Source organism: Aquarana catesbeiana, linkage group LG10 (genome assembly GCF_042186555.1).
Source record: "Aquarana catesbeiana isolate 2022-GZ linkage group LG10, ASM4218655v1, whole genome shotgun sequence".
NCBI lineage: Eukaryota > Metazoa > Chordata > Amphibia > Anura > Ranidae > Aquarana > Aquarana catesbeiana.
Window position 1 is genome coordinate 26794538 of NC_133333.1, and position 20420 is coordinate 26814957.

The following is a 20420-nucleotide window of genomic DNA, read 5'->3' on the forward strand; positions in this document are numbered from 1 at the left end:
AGTTTATATTATCTGACTAAAGGAAGAAAAAACAAAAAACAAAAAACAAAAAACAAAAAACAAGAAAAAACCACTTTAGCCCTGAATTGAATCAGTAATTACCTAACTAAAGGGGGAACAATAGCAACATAAATTTTAGCCCTGAATTAAATCAGTATTATTATAGCTAATTGATTTATTTCAGTGCCAGAGTTATATTAACATTATTATCGATACCGCTAGTATAAAACCCCCCCCCCTTTTTTTAGCTATAATAATACTGATTTAATTCAGGGCTAAAATTTATGTTGCTATTGTTCCCCCTTTAGTTAGGTAATTACTGATTCAATTCAGGGCTAAAGTGGTTTTTTCTTGTTTTTTGTTTTTTGTTTTTTGTTTTTTGTTTTTTGTTTTTTCTTCCTTTAGTCAGATAATATAAACTGATTTAATTCAGGGCTAAAGTTGCCTTTCGTGTTTTGTTTGTTTGTGTGTTGCTTTTTTGTTCGCGTTTATTTATGTTTTTATCTTTATATACCCGCTTCCCAATTGTTCCTTACTTTTATCCTTTATTTCGGTTTTTCCCTCAGTCATATCTCACGATTATTCAGAGCTATAGCTAATTCTGTCCACACTCTCTTGCTCAATGATTTTTTTCATTGCAAGATTTTGTGGCTTTTATGTTACTTTCTCTGCCCACAAAAGGGGAGATTACTTGCCCTTATAAGGCTTGCTCATTTTGCACACTTCGGTTTTTCTTTTTACTGTATTATTATTATTTATTTTTCTTTCTTTTTTCATAATATTTACATTATTATTCTCCTTACTCATGCATATTATGTTTTCACTACCCCTTGGTGTAGTTGGTCCCGGGATCTATCTGGTCCTCTTCCGGGGTTGCGTAGCGTCCAGCCCACGACCCGCTACCCGTCCTACCTTGACGGGGGCGGGCCCTGGCCTCGACGCATCGGCGTCATGATTCCCAGGTCCCGCCTCTGGTTGTCAGGGGCGGAGCCTCTTTGGTGAATCACCATCTATGGCTTTGGCGTTGCGGGGTTGGGAGGCTGGCTGTACGTTGTCTCTGGCTTCCCGCCCCCCTCACGTCATCACGCCTGCTCATGACGTTGGCGTGAGCGCGCCCCTAGCCCTCGGCTTTAAAACGGCCGTCACTGGCCGGGCACCTCGAGCGCTCATCATGTCTCCTTGGGGCACGTCACCTGGCCCGGCAGTTTCACTACAGGTAACTCCCCCTGTACACTCTCACAATCCTCCACGTACCCCTACAGTGGCTTCCCACTTTGCACATTCACTTTCTGCCCCTCACACCCCTCCCCTTGGTCTTGGGTTTCCCACATTTTCACATCCATGCACACTTTGGGTCCTATCTCCTGTCCCTCTTCCTACCTTCACTACTCACTTCTCACCTATGTCACTGACACTCAATAATCCCCCCTTTTTCATTCCCAGTGTGTTTTCCATTTCCTGGGCCTCGTCACCTTCCCTCTTGGTGGCCCTTGCAGGTGCTCCGGCCATTTTGTCGGTCGGGGCCGATGGTCTTGTGTAGCGTGCTCTCTGCCTCAACCCCGGGGGAGAGTCAGTATACCCGGGCCAACATTGCACCACAATGTATGGGACATCATCCACCCATGCATTTTTTGTGAGTATATCAAAACATATTTGCATTTTTTGGTGTCCATTTTTCCACACTTTTATTGACACACAGTTATTTCTTCAATGTAGCTATACTGCATCAGACTCCTGACGATTGGTTTCAAGCCAAGAAACGCGTAGAGTTAACATCTATTGATGCATACTTTCATCTACTGTACTATATACCATCTCATTGTAACATGTATATGTACAATTAATATTCCAATTATGTCTGTAAACTGACGTATGCTAACATGCCTCATTGTAGTTCTAATGTATATTTTTTTACATTGTAATTTGTCTTTCATTTGTTTTTATTAAAATATATATCATTTTTCTTGTAACATATATTGTGGTATCATCACTCAATATAGGATCTATCTCAGATATTCCCTCCCAACATTTTTTGTTATGTGGACCCATTCACCAACATGCCTCACACAAAGTCCTGCTTTCTATCTCCAATTTTTTTATATGGATTAGATGTTTTTGGGATTTACAGTGGGGACGGAAAGTATTCAGACCCCCTTATATTGCAGCCATTTGCTAAAATCATTTAAGTTCATTTTTTTCCCTCATTAATGTACACACAGCACCCCATATTGACAGACAAACACAGAATTGTTGACATTTTTTGCAGATTTATTAAAAAAAAAAAAACTGAAATATCACATGGCCCTAAGTATTCAGACCCTTTGCTGTGACACTCATATATCTGACTCAGGTGTTGTCCATTTCTTCTGATCATCCTTGAGATGGTTCTACACCTTCATTTCAGCCCAGCTGTGTTTGATTATACTGATTGGACTTGATTAGGAAAGCCACACACCTGTCTATATAAGACCTTACAGCTCACAGTGCATGTCAGAGCAAATGAGAATCATGAGGTCAAAGGAACTGCCTGAAGAGCTCAGAGACAGACTTGTGGCAAGGCACAGATCTGGCCAAGGTTACAAAAAAATTCTGCTGAACTTAAGGTTCTGTTGTGGAATCTCATATTAGCCAATGTATTTCATATTGTATATATTGATTTGCATATATTTTATTGATAATAATTATTATTATTATTATTCATATTATTATATAGTAGTGGTTTTATCAATATTATTATTCAATAAGTAAAGCAACAATTATTAATCTTTTAATAATGTATACTGTGTTTTCCATAGATTTAGAAAGTCTTCATTTATAAGTGTTGAACTTTAAATGACCTCTGCTTTATGACAAGTACTTGTAAACAGGTGTTCTCGAAAATGTATTAAGATAGTCTACTGGATGAAAGTTCATTAGAATAGATTCAAGTTATGTAGAATGGTCTCAGACAGATAAGAAAACAGGTGGTTAAAATAATTAGGTGGAATACAGGAAAGTTATGTACAGAACATTAATTAAGTTTGACAGGGTCAAACAAAGGTCTGCTTGTGCCCTCATTAAAACTGTTAAAATACATACATATAGTGAAACATATAAAACATCTGGTGGGGTTATTGAAAGTTAATTGTCTCAAAGTTGTAAATCTGCAAATCCTTAAAGCTAGTTAAATCTTATCAAGATAAGGAGAGTTTGATAACACAGCTGGGTGCCAGACTGTCTCTATACAGGTGTTTTTAATTGGACAAAAACAGTTATAAATCACTTTAATGAACATATAGGAATTTTGGGAATAATTAAGTTTGTCTGGTTGTAGAACAGGTGTTAGATTTATGGTTGGTTACTTTGATGTAGATCTTAGCGACCAATCATAGGTAAGAAAGATAGTTGAGATAAGACTTGTGAAATGGTATATAAATGCAAGCTCTGCAATTGTTAGACAGACAAGTCAGATAGGAGCTCATAAGGCTGAACTCTATGTATGCTGCCCTATTGCACGGGTCATAGAGGTCAGAACCAATGGGCAAGTATCTGTCCTAACTTGTCCCCTCGGACAAGTCAGATAGGAGCTCATAAGGCTGAACTCTATGTATGCTGCCCTATTGCACGGGTCATAGAGGTCAGAACCAATGGGCAAGTATCTGTCCTGACTTGTCTCCTCGTACGAGTCGGAGAAGACTTCTTGACTTGTTCCAGAATGTGGTCTCAGGTGAATTTCCCTCAAAGACTTGGTCGAGCTGGAACCCAGAACTCTGTGAGGGGACCAGACCACTGGTCGACCGGCTGGTCCCTATCAGGTGACAGGTTCCCAAGAATTGGCAATAATGACCCATTCTGGTTCAAGGTAAGAACAATTCACAATTATATCAATTGGGGTAGAGGATAAGAATAGTTATATCTAATATGCTTGCATTGTAAGAAACTGTATAAATTAGACCTGTATATTGTAATATTTTGAACATAAACCTGAATGTTATCAGCTGTTAATAAACCTGCATTGCTTAAGTTCTGCCTGGTTCGATACTTTATTATTCTACTTCAGTTCCTAAGAGCACAGTGGCCTCCATAATCCTTAAATGGAAGACGTTTGGGACGACCAGAACCCTTCCTAGAGCTGGCCGTCCGGCCAAACTGAGCTATCGGGGGAGAAGAGCCTTGGTGAGAGAGGTAAAGAAGAACCCAAAGATCACTGTGGCTGAGCTCCAGAGATGAAGTCTGGAGATAGGAGAAAGTTGTAGAAAGTCAATCATCACTGCAGCCCTCCACCAGTCAGGGCTTTATGGCAGAGTGGCCTGACGGAAGCCTCTCCTCAGTGCAAGACACATGAAAGCCCGCATGGAGTTTGCTAAAAAAACACCTGAAGGACTCCAAGATGGTGAGAAATAAGATTCTCTGGTCTGATGAGACCAAGATAGAACTTTCTGGCCTTAATTCTAAGAGGTATGTGTGGAGAAAATCAGGCACTGCTCATCACCTGTCCAATACAGTCCCAACAGTGAAGCATGGTGGTGGCAGCATCATGCTGTGGGGGTGTTTTTCAACTGTAATGACAGGATGACTGGTTGCAATCGAGGGAAAGATGAATGCGGCCAAGTACAGGGATATCCTGGACAAAAACCTTCTCCAGAGTGCTCAGGACCTCAGACTGGGCCGAAGGTTTACCTTCCAACAAGAAAATGACCCTAAGCACACAGCTAAAATAACGAAGGAGTGGCTTCACAACAACTCCGTGACTGTTCTTGAATGGCCCAGCCAGAGCCCTGACTTAAACCCAATTGAGCATCTCTGGAGAGACCTAAAAATGGCTGTCCACCAACGTTTACCATCCAACCTGACAGAACTGGAGAGGATCTGCAAGGAGGAATGGCAGAGGATCCCCAAATCCAGGTGTGAAAAACTTGTTGCATCTTTCCCAAAAAGACTCCTGGCTGTATTAGATCAAAAGGGTGCTTCTACTAAATACTGAGCAAAGGGTCTGAATACTTAGGACCATGTGATATTTCAGTGAAAAAAGAAAACCTTGCGAGCCACAATGATTTGATGCCTCAAGAGTGGAAAACACCTAGCTTGCCTGGTTAGAACACGTTTCATACACCGTGTGTCACGACGGAAAAAATATATAAAAATACGCTGCGCTAAAGTGTAAAATGTCAATATTATAAAGTATGTGTCTCAAATAATTCTTAGTGCTCAAGAAACCATGCTCTTTTTTAATAAATCTGCAAAAATGTCAACAATTCTGTGTTTTTCTGTCAATATGGGGTGCTGTGTGTACATTAATGAGAAAAAAAATGAACTTAAATGATTGTAGCAAATGGCTGCAATATAACAAAGAGTGAAAAATGTAAGGGGTTCTGAATACTTTCCGTCCCCACTGTATATATACCCTGTATTGCCAAAAGTATTGGGACGACTGCCTTTACACACACATGAACTTTAATGGCCTCCCAGTCTTAGTTCGTAGGGTTCAATATTGAGTTGGCCCACCCTTTGCAGCTATAACAGCTTCAACTCTTCTGGGAAGGCTGTCCACAAGGTTTAGGAGTGTGTCTATGGGAATGTTTGATCATTCTTCCAGAACTGCATTTGTGAGGTCAGGCACTGATGTTGGACAAGAAGGCCTGGCTTGCAGTCTCTCTAATTCATCCCAAAGGTGTTCTATTGGGTAGAGGTCAGGACTCTGTGCAGGCCAGTCAAGTTCCTGCACCCCAAACTCGCTCATCCATGTCTTTATGGACCTTGCTTTTTGCACTGGTGCGCAGTCATGTTGAAACAGGAAGGGGCCATCTCCAAACTGTTCCCACAAAGTTGGAAGCATAAAATTGTCCAAAATGTCTTGGTATACCGACGCCTTAAGAGTTCTCTTCACTGGAGCTAAGGGGCCAAGCCCAACCCCTGAAAAACAACTCCACACCATATGGGAAAGTCTCCCCCAGTGGGGTTTTCTGCAGCAGAATTACAATCGTTGAAGGAATGATTTAAAAAAAGTTTTTTAATTTTGAAAAAATGGCAGCATGGCATGGACACATAAACATTTCAAATATGAGCTCTGGTCGGAGATTATATAGCACCATTCAAATTCTACAAGAATGGTGCTATATATCTCCGACCAGAGCTCAGATTTGAAATGTTTGTGTCCATGCCATGTTGCCATTTTTTTCAAAAATAAAAAACTTTTTTCAAATTTTTCCTTCGATTGTAATTCTGCTGCGGAAAACCCCCACTGGGGGAGACTTTCCCATATTGTAACCCATTCGGGGCGGTAGCATTTATATCACTCATGTTCATGTGTCCTTCCCATGTTACACTCCCACACCATAATCCCCACTCCACCCAATGATTTGGACCAGTGCACAAAGCAAGGTCCATAAAGACATGGCTGAGCGAGTTTGGGCTGGAGGAACTTGACTGGCCTGCACAGAGTCCTGACCTCAACCTAATAAAACACCTTTGGGATGAATTCGAGCGCAGACTGCGAGCCAGGCCTTCTTGTCCAACATCAGTGCCTGACCTCACAAATGCGCTTTTGGAAGAATGGTCAAACATTCCCATAGACACACTCCTAAACCTTGTGGACAGCCTTCCCAGAAGAGTTGAAGCTGTTTTAGCCACAGAGAGTGAGCCAACTCAATATTGAACCTTACAGACTTATGCCCCGTAGACACGGTCGGATTTTCCGATGGAAAATGTGTGATAGGACCTTGTTGTCGGAAATTCCGACCGTGTGTAGGCTCCATCACACATTTTCCATCGTTTTTTCCGACACACAAAGTTTGAGAGCAGGCTATAAAATTTTCCAACAACAAAATCCATTGTCGGAATTTCCGATCGTGTGTACACAAATCTGATGCACAAAGTGCCACGAATGCGCAGAATAAATAAAGAGATGAAAGCTATTGGCTACTGCCCCGTTTATAGTCCCGACGTACGTGTTTTACGTCACCGCGTTCAGAATGATCGGATTTTTCGACAACTTTGTGTGACCGTGTGTATGCAAGACAAGTTTGAGCCAACATCCCCCGGAAAAAATCCTAGGATTTTGTTGTCGGAATGTCCGAACAAAGTCCGACCGTGTGTACGGGGCATAAGAATGGGATTCCATTAAAGATCATGTGCGTGTAAAGGCAGGCATCCCAATGCTTCTGACACTATAGTGTATGTATGTATGTATATCTCTCTCTCTCTATATATATATATATATATATATATATATATATATATATATATATATATATATATATATATAATCTATCTCTCTTACTAATGCTTTTATTTTATTTTGATGTTTTGTATATTTTGTAAAAATGTTATGCTTCTTAAAGCTGGGTTCATACATATGGGAATTGGATGTGGCTTACACCGCATCCAATTCTCAGAACATTTGATAATATGTTCTTTTCAATGGGTCTGGTTCACATATGTGTGTTGCATCCACAGGCAGGCACATAATCTTCAATGGGAACGCATCTGATTCGCAGTTGTGTTCCGTTCTAAACACAAATTCTCTCCACCTCCTTACTACACCTCCCCCCTCTCCCTGGCCAACTGATCCGCAGATAAAATGCTGAGGAACCCCTGAACAACTGATTTTTATCTTCACAGGGAAACCGGAGCTGCAATTCGCATGGCACATGTGTGAACCCAGCCTAATGCCCCGTACACACGGTCGGATTTTCCGATGGAAAATGTCCGATCGGAGCGTGTTGTCGGAAATTCCGACCGTGTGTGGGCTCCATCGGACATTTTCCATCGGATTTTCCGACACACAAAGTTGGAGAGCAGGAGATAAAATTTTCCGACAACAAAATCCGTTGTCGGAAATTCCGATTGTGTGTACACAAATCCGACGGACAAAGTGCCACGCATGCTCAGAATAAATAAAGAGATGAAAGCTATTGGCCACTGCCCCGTTTATAGTCCCGACGTACATGTTTTACGTCACCGCGTTTAAAACGATCAGATTTTCCGACAACTTTGTGTGACCGTGTGTATGCAAGACAAGTTTGAGCCAACATCCGTCGGAAAAAATCCTAGGATTTTGTTGTCGGAATGTCCGAACAAAGTCCAACCGTGTGTACGAGGCATTAGAGTGATGATAATGACTTTATTACTAAGAGTTTGGGCACCATAATAATCCCTTTTTCTTTTTTCTTTTATGTCGATATTTATATTTTGGATGTGGTGATGTCGAACCAAGTCGCATCTTTATGAAATTGTAAAATTAAAAGTAAAAAGTGAACGGCGTTTTTTTAAATGGATTATGGATCTTAACTTACAAAATGTACAAATGTATTAAGATCTAGACTTGTATCTTGTTCATATAAACATACCGGTAACATTCACTTCTACACCTGATAGATAGGAAAATTGTTTTGAGGTTTTCTCACTGTCTTCAAACCGGAAATAGTATGCTCCAGCGTCTTCTTTCCTGGCATCAGTTATGTTCAGGGTACAATCTCCATTGTCTGGATTTCCCACTACATGGAAGTTTGGTTTTGTCCCCTTTGTAGATTTATTACTATACGCAACATATTTCCCAGAGGAATTGCTCCACAGGCCAGTAGAGTTTATAAATGTTGTCCTGTTATCAGCAGTAAAGTTACATGAAATGGTGACACATAGTCCCTCCTGCACAGTGACACTGTTGGTTATTTGGATAGAATATCCAGGTTGATGACCATAAATGACACCTGTGAAAAAAAGAAAGTTTTCTGACTACAGAATACAAGTAGTCTTTTTTAAAGAGCACAGAGTATCCATTGTTTAAAAGATAATATAATTTATAAACTGTTCCCTTATTCTTTCTCTTATTTATTTCCTGTAGCTTACCCCCTCTTTGTCCCTCTTCATTTTTTATTTAACACCATATCTCCTTTTGCTATGGCACTGCCATACAGGTGACCCTAAGTCCTGAGAATGGAGACTTATTCCCACACACTGATATGATCTCTAGGGATAGGCCAAAGACCCTCTAACCTGAAAACCTGAATGGTGAACTCCATTAAAGTCTATGGGTGCCGAACAGGAAAAATCAAAAGTGCAGATTTTGAAGGCTTATATGCAAGTAATTGGCCATAAAAGGGGTATGGGGGTCTGGGTACTGCCCTGGGGGACATGTATCAATATTTTTTTTTCTTTTAAACAATTGTTTTTTTTATTTCAGAAGCAGTGCTTTTAATTATGCTTAAAGTGCAACAATAAACATGAAAAATTCCTTTAAATATAGTGCCCGGGGGTCCCCTTAATGTGCCTGTAAAATGGTGCATCTGTAGCATACATAAAACATGCTACAGCAAAAATGACATTTCTAAATGAAAAAAAAACGAGTCAAATCCCATGACTCCTATTTAAAAGAAAAAAACTGCATGCCCCCCCAGTCCATAGCAGGCCCTTCCATGCCAAAAGTTTAAAAAAAAATGCCGTGGGGTCCCCCCAAAATCCATACCAGACCCTTATCCGAGCATGCAGCCCAGCAGGTCAGGAAAGGGGAGGAGATGAGCGGGGAGGAAAGGGGAGGAAAGGCCTTCCGCTGAATGCCAGCTCTTTGCTTTGACAATTCTTATATACGCAAGGAGCGGAGTAAACCATCTACGTCACCCGGTGGCACCGCCCCCTTCTGATGTCATGTGATGTCAGAAGGGGACGGTGCCACTGGGTGACATAGCAGGGTGACCCCGCCCCTTGCCTATATAAGAACTGTCAAAGCTCAGAGCAGGCAGACAGCAGGAGGCAGAGCGTTTTTTTTTCTATTTTTCGGGTGCAGCGGGCATCATGTTTGACAATGAATATACATCGAGGGACACTATTTTTTTCTTTTTTTAATAAATGACTTGTCAAAAACTGTTTCTTGTCTTTATTACTTTTTTTTGGTATTTATTACTTTTTGACACTTTTTGGTGAATGGGTAGGTATGATGTACCTGATACCCATTCACATGAGGAGGGCGGGATCTGGGGGCCCCCTTGTTAAAGGGGGCTTCCAGATTCCAATAAGAAGCCAAGGGTTGTTGGGAAGAGGCCCTTGTCCCCATCAACATGTGGACAAGGTGCTTTGAGGTGGGGCTCACTCACCCCCTTCCCTTTCCTGACCTGCCAGGCTGCATGCTCGGTTAAGGGTCTGGTATGGATTTTCACGGGCGCCCCATGCCATTTTTTTTTTTAAACACAGTAGGGTCACACCAAAATCAATACCAGAGCCTTAACTGAAGGTGCAATTCTTAAATCAGGAAGGCTGGCAACTCGGATGCTCTTGAATAAAAGTACTTTATTGGTTACATGGATACACAGGCATAGGCTATATGTTGACGCGTTTCGGCTTTGAAACCTTCATCAAAGCAGTGGAGCTGGGGTAACATTTTGTTTCTTTCCTTATCTGAAGGACCTGGTATGGACTGGGGGGGGACCCAACGCCGTTTTTTAAAACATTTTTCTATTGCCGGGAAATGCCGGTATTCCTTATCTTTACGTTCATCTGTCTGTCCGTGGGGAAGCCCGCTGACAAATGATGACTCATGGTTGTTAAGGACCTGGGTGACCAGCTTCTTAACAACCAGCTATTTCTTCAAACTGAATTCGAATTGGTCGATCGTTTTTCGACCGATCTTGAATTCTAATTGTTCTGAAAAGTTGGAATTTGTTAGAAAACAAATAAGCAAAACAAATTTTAACGGACTTCAATGAAATTCGTTATTATTCGTCAGAGGTGGGGGACTCGAGTCACATGACTTGACTCGAGTCAGACTCGAGTCACCTGTTTGAGGACTTGCGACTTGCTTGACAAAATTAAATAAATGACTCGACTTGACTTTGACTTGTCACTAATGACTTGCGACTTGACTTTGACTTGGGCTATTTGACTTGCAATGACTTGGCACCACCAGTGCTGTGTCTTGGCCTAGGCAAAAGCCGCCCCCCCACAAAAGAAAGCTCCCCCCGAGTCCCGGCTTCAGGGTAGATCAGTATTTTGACTTAATTTGTGACGACCAAAATAAATGACTTGACTTGACTTGCTTGACTTCTAGCAAGGACTCGACTTGACTTGCTTGCTTTTCACCACAGTAACTTGGGACTTGCTTGTGACTTGAAGGTTAAGACTTGAGACTTGCTTGTGACTTGCACATGTGTGACTTACTCCCATCACTGCTATTCGTTACTATTTTGTTCGGAGATTTGGATACATCTGAATCTCCGAATAACCAAAATGTGTCCGAATTTGTATTTGGACTGGAACGAATTGCACATGTCTAGTAAACAGTTTCCACCTAATGCTGGCTGCTGGGAGGGTACTTACTGTAGTTCCTCCTCAACCAGTGCTTCTCACATCAGTGTTTTGCCTGCCAGCAAGATGCATGCTTGCTGGTAAATCCTGAGCCTGCTCCTGCCTTTCACCTATATCTTGCTACTGTCTTGTACCATGCTGCTTTGTACCTGCGCCCCCTGTTTTAATTTCCAGTGCTGGTTCCCCCCTTCCTTGCATTTCCAGTATTCCCTGTGATCTGTGTCCCTTATTTTGTATTTTGTATTATACAGTAGATAGATTGTTAGGTATTTTTTCACTTGGTTTATTATTCAACTGTATCTTCATGTTTGCTTTGTTTTCAGGTGTTTGGCTGGACTTTGGTTTCACTGAAAATAAATCTTACTTATAATATACACACTCCGTTCTCAGGTTCCTAAGTGTAGCCATGCAGATCTGCCCATCCCTGCTGCTGATTCCTGACAGTGACTGAGCTGTCAAAGCCAGGAACAGCTCCTGTATATGTGTCCATTGTGACAGCCAATCACAGTGGTTATGTGATCAGCTGATCCTTCATGCCCACAACACATGGACCCTGTTAAAAGGACAATGGGAAGCAGTGCTGGGACAAGGTCATTCGGTGCCCAGAGCGAAGATGGCAACCCCCCCCGGGTGTAAGGAAAAAAGCGAGCATTCCCTCTGTAAAGAGTCCTGCATTGATTATCAGCACAGGCCTCAGGGCAACATGTCACTTACCACTGTCACCTACTGCCAGATGCCATGTGTCATTTGCCACCGTCACCTGCTGCCAGATGCAGCATGTCACTTGCCACTGTCACCTGCTGCCAGATGCCACGTGTCACTTGCCACCGTTACCTGCTGCTAGATGTCAACACCATCACCTCCTGCCAGATGCCACGTGTCACTTACCATGTCACCTCCTGCCAGATGCCACATGTCACTTACCACTGTCACCTCCTACCAGATGCCACGTCTCACAACCATCTCCTGCCAGATACCACACATCACTTACCACCATCATCTGCTGCCAGATGTCATGTGTCACTTACCACCACCATCACCTCCTGCTAGATTCAAAATGTCACTTGCCTTCCATAGCCTGGCTCTCTCTCTCTCCCCTTCAGTTCAGCATGGTTGGGGCTGCAGTTTTCCTCTTGGAAATGCATTGGGGCAGTCCTCAGCACTACATATCCCATGATCCTCCTTTGTGCTCCTTTTTCAATTTTTTTTTCTTCTGCCCAATAGGAAAGAGAGGGTGCCGCTCCCCGGTCCCGTGTACAGCAGCCGGAGAAGGGGGGGAAAGAAGATCTTGCGGCTGCTCTCTCTACATAGAGACATGGCCACTCTCCTGCCTGCAGTCTGCTGAGTGCTGACAGAAAGAAGGAGGGGGAATGGGCTGGAAACGGAGCCCTCTCCTGACAGCAGCGGCTCGAGGGGGGCAGCACAGTTTCTACTTCTCACACCCGCTCACCGTTTCTATCATTTGCCATCAAAAAGAGTTTCCGCAGCAACTGGGCTTCTGGGCCCCTCCCCCCTCTGCCCTTGATCGTGGCACCTGCCTGGGATCAGCTGTGATTATCGCTATTAGCGGCGCCAGTGGCTAGTGTGTACAGTCACACACACAGTTGTGAAGAACACTGCCACACTTCACCTGTGCCCCCCTCCCTCCAGAATATTGTACCATCCAGGGCATCAACCCCCCGCCCCTGCCTTGTACCGGCTCTGCTGGGAAGGGGAGGGAAGAGAATAAAAACAAAGAAACAAGAGGTCAGGTCCAGATTTAGCTGCTCTGTGTTGTGTAAGCAGCTCATTCAAAATTAGTTTGTCTTAAAACAATGCATGTGTGAGCAGCAATGCAATGCACCACAATTGTGAGGGGGCTCTTAACCTCCCTGGTGGTATTCCCGAGTCTGGATCGGGGTGAGATTTCAGTACCAAAAGCGGTAACCCTGAGCCAGACTCAGGATCGCATCGCAGGGTCCATGTAGAGGTTACTTACCTTGTCCCCTGAATCCTGGGATGTCTCCCCGCTGTGATCTGCAAGCCACCGTGTCTCGCTCGATTCACAGTGCCGAACTCCATTCCCTGCAAGTGTTGTGACACACAGGGACGGAGTTCGGCGTCACATTCAAAAAGTAAAAAACATTACAGTACTGTATCAAAAAATTACACATCCCCTTTGTCCCTAGTGGTTTGTCCAGTGTCCTGCATGCAGTTTTATATTATAAATACTATTCTTTTTGCCAGGAAACTTGAGATTGTCCATAGCAACTACAAAATGTCCATTTACGTCAAAAGTGGTTTTAGACCAGCTAGAAAACAGCGATAATAAATTAGAATCACTTGCAGAATTGAGCGATAGTGATTTGTGGGGAAATTCATCATCAAACACTAAAAGTAACGACAGCGACAATTCTGCAACTGAGCAAATTTCAGTGTTTTTGATTTGATTACATAATTGAAATTTTTTTATTATTATTTGTTATAATTATTTATAGTTATTTATTATATTATAATTTATGATTTCGTATTTTAAACTTTATCATACCCAGGATGTCTACTAGACTCTTGTTTGGACAGATTTAAGTGAGTTATTTCTAAGAATTACAGGCCTACAATATAAAACGCCAAATTTGCATGCAAAATAATGGTACCGCTTTCAGCACCTAAAATCTGAAATAATCATACCGCCAGGGAGGTTAAAGAAAAAAAAAAAAGGACTGAGGAAGGAGGTGGGTCCTAGCCTCTGAAAGGCATTTCCTGACAGCCCTTGTGACTACATATGTCCTGGCAGTGTAAGCACATCATACAGCAATGTTTTCTCTGTCCAGCAAGGGTGGTTCTTCCTCCTGAATTAGTTGAATTTTCTTGTTGAATTTATTCAACAAGAAAAAATAATACACTTACATAATAGATACATTGCAGGGCTGTCAGCATGTATCAGAAGTACAGAGGCTTGTGGAATGCACAGCGTGGATCGGCATTGGTGTGTATCTCTACCTGCCTGGGTTTGACAGCTGTCCAAGGTCCCGCCAATGTTCGGCATTTATACTAAAAAATAGTGCTGCGCAAATAAAAGTCCTTAAAACAACAAATATCAGATGTGATGAGTAAATTGGAAGACAGGAACCACCAGTGGACACTCAGGGTGACAAAAATATCTGAATGGTGACTAAGATCCCTCCACCGGACATGGATGGCCCCTCACCTTAGATACTCGACCTGAAACAGGTCATACAGCATGAACAGCATACCCTGGATGGATCGATCCTAATAATGGTGGTATCCCCCTCACGTTTCAGCATTCAGCATATAAAAACGGATGTTGCATATGTAATAGAAAAGGCAAAAAACATAGTGCTCTCCGTAGCCAGTTTATTGAATAAAAATGATAAAATGTTACACTCACAGAGACCGGCACTCAGATCCGAGTGCCGGCTAGAAAGCTTGTGATCGTATCTGCCAATGGCCGCGGGTGACGTCATGCGCTCCTGACCCCCGTACGCGTTACGTCCAATGGGCGGGACTTCATCAGCGTGGGGCGGGACTACATATGTCCTGGCAGTGTAAGCACATCATCCAGCAATGTTTTCTCTGTCCAGCAAGGGTGGTTCTTCCTCCTGAATTAGTTGAATTTTCTTGTTGAATTTATTCAACAAGAAAAAATAATACACTTACATAATATATACATTGCAGGGCTGTCAGCATGTATCAGAAGTACAGAGGCTTGTGGAATGCACAGCGTGGATCGGCATTGGTGTGTATCTCTACCTGCCTGGGTTTGACAGCTGTCCAAGGTCCCGCCAATGTTCAGCATTTGGCACTGGGATGCCAGTGTTTTGACAAAGAAAGACAGCCCTGCAGTGTTCCTATCCAGTTTATATGCTGACTATGAAGAATCTATCATGTAAGTGTAGTATTTTTTTTTTGTTGCATAAATTGTTATCATTTTACTAAAGAGAATCATGCACTGCTATCTGTTTGTCTATAGTGCCTGGCTGCAGTGGTTCTGGTATAGCAGCCACAGAGGGAGCTTCTATCTCCAGAGATGTCCAGACTACACACTGATTTAAGAGATATGCTTTTATTTACTTTTGTTTGTGAGTGCAACTTTTATCTTTTTTTTTTATCTCTACAATAAACTTGCTTTCTACACTATGGTCGGCTTGGCCCCCCTCTAATTTTTTGGGGGCTTTTAAAGTTAGCTATAGCTTTGGTAGCCCAGCCCCCGCCTGGGGTCTTAAGATGTTTTAATCACACAAAGTGTCACGATCTGGGATCAGCTCAGAGTCCAGTTGCTTAAACAGCAGGCAGTTTGTGGTTGTAACAGGCCAGGTTTTGTACACAAATAGCAAAAAAAGTAAAAGATCAAGCAGAAAGAGTTGGAGGCCAAGCCAAAGTAGGTAGATGAAGGTATCATGTTTTAGGTGGATTTGAAGAGTGGTTGGTAAATCTGTAGCCAACAATGTCTATATGAGTAATGGTAGATAAGGATGAGTGTAGCAGTAGCAACAAAAGCAAGATACTGAGGAATTGTAGAGGCATGGTTTAAATAGGAAATTCAAAAGAGGAGCAAGGAGTTCTGAGTTCAGCATGAAATTGGGTATCAATAAATAATGACTAAGAGATCAAGCAAGGAGATATTCAGAGCTTCAGGTGGCTCAGTAGGAAATGCCATTGCCAGACACAGTAGAGGTCCTGGATTTGGATGTTCTTCCTGATGCACACAGAGAAACTGAAGGTAATCATCCTCTGCTTTGTTCTATCACAGAAACCCACAGTGCTGTGTGAATCCTATGAGACACCAGAAGTTTTGAAGGAAGACACAGCAAGGCCACAAGCGTTTTTAAAGGGGGGTCAGCAACAGTCTTCTCCCAATACAGGAGGTTTCCTTTAAAATGTTCAGGTTAAATCCCCAGTGCTTCACTGATCTATTTAAAATCTCCCACATTTTATACATAATACATACCTTTCCAGAGCAGGAACCAATGTACTGCCACCATCTGCACCAAGATCACACCTCTCTGATGCCGCATCCTGACTATAAGAACAGCACCAGCTCTGAAAAAGATCTGTAAAAAAATAAATGATGGAAAACTAAGAAACATACCGTGTCTGTTCCACACCATAGCCTAAGTCAGTCTCTTTGGCATTCAGCACTTCCAGGAATGTCAGATGTCCATGTACCTCTCTACATGTTGTGGTTCCATCTCTTAGCCCCTAGGTGATTACTAAGTCTTGTAGTGACCTAACATTTGGAGTGATGAAGCAGCACACACAGTTGGGGATCCTGGCATCCAACACTCCTGGAATATTAAATGCTAAAGGCTGTTTAGGAAGCTGCAGCATTGGAATGGAGGGAAGGTGGAAGGCATGGCTGCTGGAGTAGTGAGTGTAATGCCGCGTACACACGGTCGGAATTTCCGACAACAAATATTCGATGTGAGCTTGTTGTCGGAAATTCCGACTGTGTGTAGGCTTCATCAGACATTTGTTGTCGGAATTTCCAACAACAAAAAATTTGAGAGCTGGATCTCAAATTTTCCGACAACAAAATCTGTTGTCATAAATTCTGATCGTGTGTACACAATTCTGACGCACAAAATTCCACGCATGCTTGGAATCAAGCAGAAGAGCCGCACTGGCTATTGAACTTCATTTTTCTCGGCTCGTCGTATGTGTTGTTAGTCACCGCGTTCTTGGCGATCAGAATTTCCGACAACATTTGTGTGACTGTGTGTATGCAAGACAAGTTTGAGCCAACATCCGTAGGAAATAAATCCAGGATTTTGTGGTCGGAATGTTCGATCGTCTGTACACGGCATAATACTTATTTTCTTGCAGGGACCTCAACATAGCCTAATTTTCATACTTGACAGGGTAACTTTAAAGGCATTGTACAATTTTAGGGCCTCATGCACACTATTTTCGCTATTTTCACACTAACCTTCCTCCCCGCCAATCAGGAGGCAGGGAGTCAGACCTGTTTCCTGATTGGCCAATGTGCCAGGCCACCCTATTGGATGCCTGGCGCTTAGAAAGAGGAGCAGAGGACTAGGAGACACACGCTGGAGTGGAGGTCACAGTAAGTGCCACAATATCAGAGCCGTGCGCAGGGGTCGGGGGTGCTGCCAGAGCCACGAGCCCTGTGAGTGTGGGGGGGTCAGTGGGCACAATTGGCTGCATTTGATGGGCATAAGTGGCTGCATATGATGGACACAAGTGGCTGCATTTGATAGGCACAAGTGGCTGCATATGATGGACACAAGTGGCTGCATTTGATGGGCACATTTGGCTGCATATGATGGCCACAAGTGGCTGCATTTGATGGGCATAAGTGGCTGCATATGATGGACACAAGTGGCTGCATTTGATGGGCACAAGTGGCTGCATATGATGGACACAATGGCTGCATTTGATGGGCACAATTGGCTGCATATGTTTGCCACAAGTGGCTGCATATGATGGGCACAAGTAGCTGCATATGATGAGCACAAGTGGCTGCATTTGACAGGTACAAGTGGCTACATATTATGGGCACAAGTGGCTGCATATGATGGACACAATTGGCTGCATTTGATGGGCACAAGTGGCTGCATATGATGGGCACAAGTGGCTGCATATGATGGGCACAAGTGGCTGCATATGATGGCCACAAGTGGCTGCATTTGATGGACACAAGTAGCTGCATATGATGTACACAAGTGGCTGCATTTGATCGGCACAAGTGGTTACATATTATGGGCACAAGTGGCTGCATATGATGGGCACAAGTGGCTGCATTTGATGGGCAGATGGAGTGATGTCGGGGGTGGGTGGAATTGAACAGCCATCAAACACCAGCCAATGGGATGTGGTCTGGGTGGGCCGCTACATGTATGTGGCCCGCCCCCTTTCTTAGGCAGCCTGATCATTGGCTGTTTGATAGCTGCTCGGTCCTGCCCCTCCCCCGACATCACCCCTGAGTTGTAACAGCTGGTCTTTTCACTGCATGCAGATACATTACATCATGACAGTTTCACACACCGAGCAGCTCTTGCCACGATCTACTGCATGTAAAACTCCTCTCCTCTGTCAGTGTCCATGAGTGCTGCTGCACATTAGTTGCAATTACTGCTGCCCATCAGTGCCAATCACTGCTGCCCGTCAGTGCCAATCAATGCTGCCAATCAGTGCCCATCAGTGCTGCCCATCAGTGCCAATCAATGCTGCCAATCAGTGCCCTTCACTGCTTCCCATCAGTGCCAATCAGTGCTGCCAGTCAGTGCCAATCAGTGCTGTCTATCAGTGCCGCTATCAGTGCCAATTAGTGCTGCCCATCAGTGCTGCCTATCAGTGCCGGTATCAGTGCCAATCAATGCTGCCAATCAGTGCCCATGAGTGCTGTCTATCAGTGCTGCTATCAGTGCCAATCAATGCTGCCAATCAGTGCCCATCAGTGCTGCCTATCAGTGCTGCTGTCAGTTCCAATCAATGCTGCCAATCAGTGCCCATGAGTGCTGCCTATCAGTGCCACCATCAGTGCAAATCAGGGCTGCCTGATTGGCACTGATTGGCACTGCCGCCATCAGTGCCAATCAGTGCTGCCCATCAGTGCCAATCAATGCTGCCAGTGCCCATGAGTGCTGCCAATCAGTGCCCATAAGTGCTGCCTATCAGTGCCAATCAGTGCCCATGAGTGCTGCAAATCAGTGCCACTTAGTGCTGCCTATCAGTGCCGCTCAGTGCTGCCTATCAGTGCCACCTATTAGTGTCCATTAGTGCCAATCAGTGACGCCTATTAGTGCCACCTATCAGTGCCCATCAATGCTGCCAATCAGTGCAGCCTATCAATGCCAATCAGTCATGCCTATCAATGGCAATCAGTGCTGCCTATCAGTGCCCATCAGTGCCCATCAGTGCAGGGATGGGGAGATGAACTCTGCAGCCAGGCACATTGTTCATGGGGGGGGAATGTGTTTATTAATGCCACATGGCAAACTTTAGTATAATAGGTAATCACCACACTACTATTTAAAATAAACTACTGAAGGTAAAATAAAAAAGTGTCAGTAAAAGGCCTGCCACTAAGCACTGTTATGTGTTCCCACACCACAAAAAAAAGCGCTGCGCTAGATTATTGATCAATAACTTAACAATAATGGTGGAACCCTCTAATGTATAGAAATCTCAATAAACGTCAATATTACCACAATACCGGTCTCTGTGATATGTAACATCATATATAATACACATCAAACTGAAAAAAGACAAAAATGAAACTTAGCAGGGATGGTGAAAACCCCTCCTATAGATATTTGCCATACAGATTAACTTCAACTGCAATAATTCCAGTGATGTGTGATTTCACATGTAATACACATCAAAATGAGAATAAGACATACATTTTTTTTAACTTAGCAAGGATGGTGGAAACCCCTCTAGGGATAATGGCAATACAAATTAAGTTCAAGTGCAACAACTTTTTAGTTGGGAGGTTCACACCATTATAGCACTTTGGAATTTTTATTTTCTAGATTGTTACACTTTTTTATGTTTTAGTTACTATTATAATGTGAATTATTTTACTTGAAGTTAATTGCAGCATTGTCTCCAGTGTGAAAGCCCGAGGGCAGGACATCAGGAAAAGTCCTGTCAGCAGCTTCTTTGGAGCGGTGTGTTTATTGCTCCTCCACCGCTGCTCCCCATTGAAATCAATGGGGCAGCGCTGGGATACCGCTGGCAAAACACCGCTATTGCGGCGCATTGCGGGCGGTTTTAACCCTTTCTCAGCCGAAATGCACCGCTAATCCGACGGTAAAATGCAGCTAAAAATGGCGGCGTTTTACCACCGACGCTATAGGCGGCTCGGTGTGAAAGGGGTCTTAGAGTGGAGACTGCAAGCAAGGCCTTCTCATCCAACATCAGTGTCTGACCTCACAAATGCCCTTCTGGAAGAATGGTCAAACATTCCCATAGACACACTCCTAAACCTTGTGGACAGCCTTCCCAGAAGAGTTAAAGCTGTTATAGCTGCAAAAGGGTGGACCAACTCAATATTGAACCCTACGGCCTAAGACTGGGATCTCAAAGTTCATGGGCGTGTACTTTTGACATTATAGTGTGTGTGTGTGTGTGTGTGTGTATGTGTATATCTATATATATATATATATATATATATATATATA

General features: G+C 43.3%; 1 protein-coding gene across 1 annotated transcript in view; it reads right to left on the reverse strand.

Moving 5' to 3' along the window:
* LOC141109955 (sialic acid-binding Ig-like lectin 13) overlaps positions 1–16325 on the reverse strand; it is a 56345-nt gene extending 40020 nt beyond the window's left edge. Inside the window, exons 1-2 of the mRNA XM_073601210.1 lie at positions 16223–16325; positions 8328–8687 (exon numbers count right to left, since the gene is read on the reverse strand). Coding sequence (XP_073457311.1) covers positions 8328–8687; positions 16223–16289 — 427 coding nt within the window. The 5' untranslated portion in view covers positions 16290–16325. The remainder of the gene's footprint in view (positions 1–8327; positions 8688–16222) is intronic.
* Between the last annotated feature and the right edge of the window lie 4095 nt (positions 16326–20420).